The sequence below is a fragment of the Narcine bancroftii genome, chromosome 1 (genome assembly GCF_036971445.1).
Source record: "Narcine bancroftii isolate sNarBan1 chromosome 1, sNarBan1.hap1, whole genome shotgun sequence".
Lineage (NCBI taxonomy): Eukaryota > Metazoa > Chordata > Chondrichthyes > Torpediniformes > Narcinidae > Narcine > Narcine bancroftii.
Genome location: NC_091469.1, coordinates 46,358,341 through 46,367,297, shown reverse-complemented (window position 1 = coordinate 46,367,297; position 8,957 = coordinate 46,358,341). Strand labels below are relative to the sequence as shown.

General features: G+C 43.1%; 1 protein-coding gene and 1 long non-coding RNA gene across 2 annotated transcripts in view; one reads left to right on the top strand and one right to left on the bottom strand.

Moving 5' to 3' along the window:
* Nucleotides 1-3,830: 3,830 nt before the first annotated feature.
* LOC138757802 (uncharacterized) lies at nucleotides 3,831-6,904 on the bottom strand. The gene is made up of 2 exons (XR_011353903.1): nucleotides 5,895-6,904; nucleotides 3,831-4,364 (listed from the first exon to the last, which is right to left on the bottom strand). It is a non-coding gene; the product is annotated as an uncharacterized lncRNA (long non-coding RNA).
* Nucleotides 6,134-8,957, top strand: part of kcmf1 (potassium channel modulatory factor 1) — a 132,192-nt gene continuing 129,368 nt past the window's right edge. The window contains exon 1 of the mRNA XM_069925718.1: nucleotides 6,134-6,448. Within this exon, the coding sequence (XP_069781819.1) occupies nucleotides 6,433-6,448 (16 nt within the window). The 5' untranslated portion in view covers nucleotides 6,134-6,432. The remainder of the gene's footprint in view (nucleotides 6,449-8,957) is intronic.

Sequence of the window (8,957 nt, the reverse complement as noted above, 5' to 3'; positions counted from 1 at the left end):
TAGGTTGGGTTCTGGCAAAGATGTACTTAGTAAATGGAAGGCTTTCAAAAGGTAAATTTTGAGAGTAAATTTGTACATTCCTATTAGGATTAAATGCAACATTAAGAGGCATAATGAACCTTGGTTTTCAAAGGATATTGGGGATCTGGTTAAGAAGAATAGAGAGGTGTTTAGCAGGTATTTGCAACAAGGAGCAAATGAGGTACTTGAAAATGCAGATATGGGGGGGGAAGGAAGGCTAAAAGAAGACATGAGGTTGCTTGAGCAAGCAAATTGAAGGAAAATGATAAAGGATTATAAAGGTATATTAAGATCAAAAGGACAAAATTGGTTCTCTTGTAGATCAGTCATCAGCTATATATGGAGCAATAAGAGATGTGCATTCAGGAAACTGGCACAGAATCTAGGAAAGTAAGGCAAACAAGCAGATTAAAGAGGAGGAGGCACTTGCTGTCTTAAAGTGAATAAAGGTGGATAAATGACAAGGTATTCCCTTAGACCTTGAGGGAGGCTAGTGCAGAAATTGGATGAGGCCTGGGCCCACGATGGTAGTGCCTGTGTTCAGGTGAAGTATGGACTATAGCTTATTATCCATTGTTTAAAAAAGGCTCCAAAAATAACCAAGGAAATTATAGGTTGGTGAGTCTGATATTAATAGTAGGTAAGTTATTGCAAGATATTCGAAGACACACATGTCAAACTCAGGCCCGCAGGCCAAATTTGGCCCGTGATATAATTATATTTGGCCCGCAAGATCATATCAAATATGTATTAGAGCTGGGACGCTGGCCGCCGCGCCAGTATAGCGCATGCACAGCTAATACTACAAATCCCAGAATGCTTTGCAAATGCATTGGCGCCGACCCGTCAGCCCGCTAATCGCCCCCACCTCCTCTCTTTACTTTCATTAGCATCTGCGACCTGTCGCCCAACTCACATGTAATAAACCCCTTACGAAAAATGGCCAAACGAAAGACAGAAAACAGGACCTTTCAAGACAGGTGGGAGGCAGACTATATGTTCATCATTTTAATAGACAAACCTGTTTGTCATTGAAGCAAGTTGTTTTGACTTGTTGGCTTGTGAAAAAATATACATTTAAAAGGAGCTTAAAGGCTATAGAGAAATATTATTAATTTAATATTTTATTTCTCATTTGTTAATGCTTCTTCTGGAAAGAGTTTAACCAAAACTATTATTAAAGATTTATTTTAATAAGAAAAAGTTTAACATTACATATGTTGAAAGAAGAGAAAACATGCAGATGTTGTTGAAAATTTTCAATAAATATTTAGTTTGGCCCATGACTTAGTCCAAGTTTTTAATTTTGGCCCTCTGTGAATTTGAGTTTGACACCCCTGTTCTAAGAGTTCAGATCAGTGGTTCTCAACCTTTTTCTTTCCACTCACATACCACTTTAATTATTCCTTATGCCATAGGTGCTCTGTGATTAGTAAGGGATTACTTAAGGTGGTATGTGAGTGGAAAGAAAAAATTTGAAAACCACGGTTTTAATCGTACCTAAATGACTCGTTACGTGCACGGTTTCATAACTCCAAAGGAAATGGGTCAATGACAATTCTTGTCAAGCAAAATATTTCAGTAACAACTGGGTCTAGAGCAGTGAATCTCAACCTTCCCTTCCCACTCACATACCACCTTACGCAATCCTTTACTAATCACAGAGTACCGATGTGGTATGTGAGTGGAAAGAAAAAGATTGAGAACCACTGGATTAGATATACAAGGATTTGGATTGTCAGGGACTCGTTAGGGACAGACAACAAGGCTTTTTACGTGGAAATCGTGTTTAACAAATCTTAAAATTTTTTGAGAAGGTTATCAGAAATGTTGATGAAGGACTATGGATGTTGTCTACATCAACTTTAGTAAGGCCTATGACAAGCTCATGCATGAGTAGTTAGTTAGGAAGGCTCAGTCATTCAGAATTCATGGTGAGGTAGTAAACTGAATTTGACATTGGCTTTATGGGAGAAGCGAGAGTGGTAGTGGATGATTGCCTCTCTGACTGGAGACCTGTGATTTAGTGGTGTCCATCAAGAATCAATGTTGGGTCTATATCAATGATCTAGATGATAATATGGCAAATTGGATCAGAAAGTTTGGAGGTGTAGTTGACAACAAGGAAGGCTTTCAAAGCTTGCAGAGGGATCTGGACCAACTGGGTTGCAAAATGGCAGATGGAATTTAATGCAGACAAGTATGAGGTGTTGGATTTTGAAAGGACAAACCAAGAAAGGTCATGCATGGTAAAGGGTAGGACACTGAGGAATTCAGTAGAACAGTGAGATCTGGGAATACAGATACACTACTATCAGAATCAGGGAATTGTGTAACAGGTACATGGGGTCTTGAAGAGAACTTTTGGTACATTGGTCTTCATAAATCAAAGACTTGCAAAAAGGAATTGGGATGTTATGGTAAAGTTGTTCAAAACATTGGTGAGACCAAATTTGGAGTAATCTGTGCAGTTTTGATCACCTAACTACAGGAAAGATATCTGTAAAATTGAAAGAGTGCAAAGAAGATTTACTGGGATGAAATCAGGTCTTGAGGAACTTAGTTGCAGGGAAAGGTTAAACAAATTCCCTGGACCGTAGAAGAATGAGGGGAGATTTGATAGAGGTATACAAAGTTATGATGGGTATAGATAGAATAAATGCAAGATAGCTTTTTCCACTGAGAGTAGGTGAGATACAAACTAGAGTATGTGGATTAAGGGTGAAAGGGAGAATTTTAGGGAGAAAATTATTGAGAATTTCTTCAAAAAGAGATGGTGGGAGTATGAAATGAGCTGTCAGCTGAAGTGGTTAAAAAAATGCTGGCACAGCTGAACATGCTGTATTGGCAATCCTGGAGAGGACACAAGGAGAGAAGGGACCAGAGACACAATGCTCCCCTGTAGGTTCCTACTGCCCTGTCTTAATGCTGACAGCTCCATACAGACTTTAAACAGTCTGTTAAAGGAGCTGATGGTGTTTCATATAAAATTCTGTGGCTGCAGGTCTGGGCCCACGATGGTAGTGCCTGTGATCACAAGGGATTGCAGACTCCAGGAGAGCAGCAGACTAGTGTGGGGAACCAGGAACTGGGAGAACATCCATCTTGAGAAGGAGAAGCAGAGGATGTGAAATAAAGGACTGTGACATGGTGGCAGCCCATTGAGGGGCTCTACAGCTGAAAGACTCTCATAGACAGCAAGCTGTTGGTCATTTGTGGATGAGGATCCCAGACAGGCTGCAGGCTGCTGGGAAACTGGCTCATGAGAACCAGGAATCAGAACTGAGATTTGAGAGGGTGATGAGGGCAAAAGTGCTCCTAAAGGGCCCTGAGCACTGAAGGCTTCCACATTGTCTCAGATGTTTGGATCTGGGCTTGGGTGGCCAATGGTTGGAACTGAATTGGAGTCTTGTTTAGCTGCAGGAGGACAAGAGGTGAATCTGTGGACACTCAGTGACTCTGGGGGAACTCTTTTTTGCTTCTCTTTCTCTGACTATAAAAAGGTGTTAATAAATGCTAATAGCAAATACTTGTCTGCCTTATTGGCAGAATAAAGGCAATTCCAGGTAATATTGCATTTCTATTTTATGACAATAAATAGAATATTTAAGAATAATTTGGAAAGGTACTTAAATGAGAATAGTATGGAATGAGTGCAGGTCAGTTGAACTAGGCAGAATAATAGCTCAGCACTGATAAAGGACCGATGGTCTCGTTCTGTGCTGTAATAAGTTAGTCATCAGGATTGTAGATGATTGGATTTAAAAAAACTAGCAAAATCAATTGGAAAATGTGAAAAATAACAGAAGTAATTTAAAACTTTTAATTGAACTGGATGTGTAAAATGTACATGTAAGTATGTATGTACAGACGTGTGTGTAATATATTCCTCTTTTCTTTCTTTGGCTTGGTTTCGCGGACGAAGATTTATGGAGGGGTAATGTCCACGTGTTGGGTTTTTCCTCCTTTGTCTTTTGTCAGTGAGGTGGGCTCTGCGGTCTTCTTCAAAGAAGGTTGTGCCTGCCGAACTGAGGCGCCAAGATGCACGGTTTGAGGCGATATCAGCCCACTGGCGGTGGTCATATAATAGTACAGAACATGACTGTCCAAAGTGTTGTCCGGTGCCTCTTACAGTAAAAGAGAGTTCCTGGGTGAATGGATTCGCCTCTAGCGCTCCCACAACCTCTGCAGCCACAATTCCTGTTTGATTCATCAACAACCCAAGCTCCAAATCCTAACCTCTGATGTGATCAGGAAGCCTTCAATGCCCGATGCCCTTTAGGACCCTTTCTTGGTCCAGGCAGGCGTGTGCGTGCATGTGTGTGAGAGATGGAACAGATCAGCTAATGGAAAAGACAGTTGACATAGTAAATTTAATGCTGATAAATTTTATAAAATATACAATTTGTTAGTGGAGCAATTTGAAAAGGGTACAAAAATCAGATGAAGGGATGAGATACATAGTTTTCTTTGCAAGTGTGGGACAGATTGGCAAAATTATTAAGAGCACACAAGTTTCAAGCTTTAATAAATAGAAACACCAAGTAGATAGGAAAAAGAAAATGCATGATGAACTTTTATAAAAGATGTGTCAACTGTGGTTGAGTCGATGCATCCTATTCTGGACACTGCACTTTTGGAAACACGTCAAGGTTTTGCTAAGGGTGCAGAAAGGATTGAACAAAATAATTCAGAGACGAGGCACTTCAGTCACGTGGACAGACTTTAGCACAGAGGAGGAGATTGCAAGGGGATCACATCTCCAGTAATGAAAGATGATGGTAAATGGGGTCTTAAAAGACAGCGAGTTGGTCAGCGTGGATTGCATTGGCACGAGTTGCTGTGGAACCCAATTCAATTGCAGCATTCAAAAAGAGAGCCGTTTGGGTGGGGTTCAGCCGTGGAGAAAGGGTAGGACAGTGGGGCCTAGTGAATTCTTCTTGCACAATTTGTGGAACATTTCACAGAACAAATTGCTTCTTTCTATACTCCAACATATTCAGAGCCGAAATTACGTCCAGAAAATAATCAACTAAGTCAAAAAAAATCAACAAGATTTTCAAGAGAAAAAAATAAATGATTTTGACGTTAAGTCATGCTAAAGAAAACTATTGCTTAATAAGTACCTTCTTTAATCAATCACTTCTGCCATCCTATCCCACTCGGAAAAGAAAACCAGCCTCGTGTATCTTTGTTATAATAGAGTTCATGCACCCCACCACACTCGTCAATTCTATTATCCGATTCAGTGTATGAATTCCCCCTTCCCCCTCCCCCCTCCCTTCCCCCTCCCTTCCCCTTCCCCCTCCCCCTCCCTTCCCCCTCCCTTCCCCCTCCCCTCCCCCTCCCCCTCCCCCTCCCTTCCCCCTCCCCCTCCCTTCCCCCTCCCCCTCCTTTCCCCCTCCCCCTCCCTTCCCCTTCCCCCTCCTTTCCCCTTCCCCCTCCTTTCCCCTTCCCCCTCCTTTCCCCTTCCCCCTCCTTTCCCCTTCCCCCTCCCTTCCCCTTCCCCCTCCCTTCCCCTTCCCCCTCCCTTCCCCTTCCCCCTCCCTTCCCCTTCCCCCTCCCTTCCCCTTCCCCCTCCCTTCCCCTTCCCCCTCCCTTCCCCTTCCCCCTCCCCTTCCCCCTCCCTTCCCCTTCCCCCTCCCTTCCCCTTCCCCTTCCCCCTCCCTTCCCCTTCCCCCTCCCTTCCCCTTCCCCCTCCCTTCCCCTTCCCCCTCCCTTCCCCCCTCCCTTCCCCCTCCCTTCCCCTTCCCCCTCCCTTCCCCTTCCCCCTCCCTTCCCCTTCCCCCTCCTTTCCCCTTCCCCCTCCCCTCCCCCTCCAAATTGCAGACCTCTTCTCCAGCCTTAATCTCATACTTGCCCCAAAGACATACAGTCTTTTCCATTGCATTCTCGAGGCTATTATTGAACTTGCGTCTTCCAATCTTCTGGAATAAGACCAAGATCCAAACTTATATTTTGCGGCGAAGGCTCCAAATGCATTGAACCCGCACTTCCCGTTTTTACCGGCTGCCCGATGACGTTGCCGCGCATCAGCCCATAGCTTCCGACAGAGCGTGCGCGGTTTTCCTCGCCCGAGGATGCGCGCCGTCTCCCAGCGTGTGCGCGCTCAGTCGCGAGCGAGCGGTGGCGCCCGTTTTTGCGTCCTCATTGCGAGGACGACGTCACTCCCAGTCTACGCGGCTCGCGCGCCGAGAGTGAGGAAAACGAGAGAGAGGAAAAAAAACCTTGCCGACCGAGCGAGAGAAAGCTGAGCAACAGGAGCGGCGGCGGCTCCACCTTCCCCCACCCCAGTAGCAGAGCAGCCACTTCCAGCTTCATGACCGTTTGGCCCGGTAGTTGTCGTTGTCGGAGCCCGGTGTTGAGACGCTGCGTGGGAGGCCGCGGGGCCGCTGTAATTGTGTGTGTAGGATGTCCCGACATGAAGGTGAGCGAGACGCTTGAGGCGAGAGGCCCTGCGAGCAGGCCCTTCGTTGCCCTCGGCATCTCTGTCTGTGAGAGATCGGGGAGCCGCCATAACCGCTAGGCCCGGGCTCCGAGGCGGAGACTGAATGCAGGATTGGGCGCTCCCTAGTTGTTGTGCTGCCGGGGCGGAGTGTTGATCTGGTTTTCGGCCTAGTTCCCGGGTATCGTTCAACGCCCGCCCTCACGAGCCTTCTCGCTCCCTGGCCCACCCGGCTCCGAATGATTGCACTGTCATCAAGGTGGCCGGCTACTCGCTGCGGCCTGAGGCAGGCTGCGGGGCCTACCCTTGGAGTCTGGTGTTACCTCTCGTCTCGGGAACAGGCTAATGTGACAGCTCTCTTCCGGGGAGGGAAGCAGGTTGCTAGAACGGGAACATCTGTGGTTCCGATCTGTAGGCCTTGGAAGACCTGGTGCAATTAGTACTGCACCCTGTTAATACAAAACTTGAAAGACACTTATTGTAAAGTGAAGTCCTCCCTCTCCCGGCGGGGGTGACTGATCCTCTAAGAGGCTGACATGGCGGCGGCGGCGGCAGTTTATTAAACTTTCTGTCAAAAGTGTTCTAGGAGTCCGGATAGTTTTGATTTTGTGGTCGGTTGGGTAGTATTAGGGTAATATTTTATTCGTTCCCTTTTTTGGGAAACTGATTTGAAGAATATGCCTTAAGTTTTCTTTCTATATGACCAACTTTTCTAACTTTTACATACAAGGATAATAAATTGTAACCAGCATTTCCAATCTGGTAATATTGCAGTGACAAGTTTTCCAACTTGTGTAATATTCAAGAATATGACTTGAATTTCTGATTATAGAGGTTATTGTGGGTTTGAGTTGATTTATTTTGTAGGCCTGTTTTACTTCAAAACTTTACAGTTGTGTACATATCAATAGCTATGACACTGACCAGGTCAATCAACATCTATGTTTAGAGCGAGTGTGAGACAGAAATGAAAGTATTCATTTTTATTCACCCATCCTGCAACATCAATATCAATTCCTAGTTAATAGGAAATAAACTAAGATAAATATTTTATCACTTTAATTTAAATCTTTAGTTTAATGTAATAGCAAACCATCTTTATGTACATTGTTGATAATACTAGAAAGGGCATTGCTAAATAATTTACTAAATAATGTTTTTTCCCTATTTTTCTCAAGTTTAACCTTTAACCCAATGACTTCACAAGTTTTAGATATTTGGAAAAGGGTTTTATTGGATTTATCTGCCATCTTTCTAAATTCTGTCTAAAACATTTTAAATTTAAACATACAGCTCTATAGCAGCCCATTTTACACCCAATTAACCTACAACCCTCTAAGTTTCAAATGGTGGGAGAAAACCCATGCAGACAAGGGGAGAACATACAAGCTCCTTACAGACAGCATGGGATTTGAACCATGGTCCAAATCACTGGCCCTGTAAAGATGTTGCGTTACACCAACCATATAGTCTGTAACGAATATAGTCTTGAATATTGATAGTTTTAAACTAACATGCCAGCTATAGAAACTCACATCTTGATAATTCTTTGAAGAAATTTCACCTGTACTTGTTTATAAATCTTGCCTTCAGTGGTCATGATTTCTTATTTGCAGGCTTTTATCTCTCTTGTCCTATCATGTCTTCATATCTGCCATATTTGTCCATTATATTTATTACTATATAAAAATTATGCAAGATTAAAAAAAAACTTTTGAATTAGGTAAAAGTTTTATAAAAGTAACAACTAAGTTTCTTTAAGAAAATGACCAAGAAGAAAGCCATCTCCTGGCATGTTCAGTTTTAATCTAGGTCAGTCATTGGTATTTGCATGGATATTGGGTTTACTGCCTGACACCTGGTTTGAAAATTAGGATATAAATTTCCTCTTATCATAATACAGATTACGCAGATTTTTGTAACTTGTCAAAACTGCACATATGGTTAAATATTCCACATGATTTAAAACAAAAGCCTGTAATTACCAAACATTGAAGACACCTGGGCATTTCTATGAATTGTGTTCTATTAATTCAAAGGAGGTTGCTGCCCGCTGAACTATGAGGCGCCGTTTGTGGCTGACAAGTCCGATGCGGGACAGGCAGACACGGTTGTAGCGGTTGCAAGGGAAAATTGGTTGGTTGGGGTTGGGTGTTGGGTTTTTCCTCCTTTGTCTTTTGTCAGTGAGGTGGGCTCTGCGGTCTTCTTCTGACGTGGACTTTACCCCTCCATAAATCTTCGTCCACGAAGCCAAGCCAAAGAAAGAAAGTTCTATTAATTATTATACTGGAAGAAACTGCTAATGCTGCTTGTGAATTAAAAAAAAATCTATAGTTTTTAAAATTGTTTATGGATACGTATTATAATTGAGCACTAATGATAAATTTTATCAGTGCTTTGAGTTCTGGTAAATTTGTTTTATAACATCATTGGAGTTCTAGTTTACAATAGTATTTAACAAAAATAATTTGATTGGTGAAAATGTTGACTT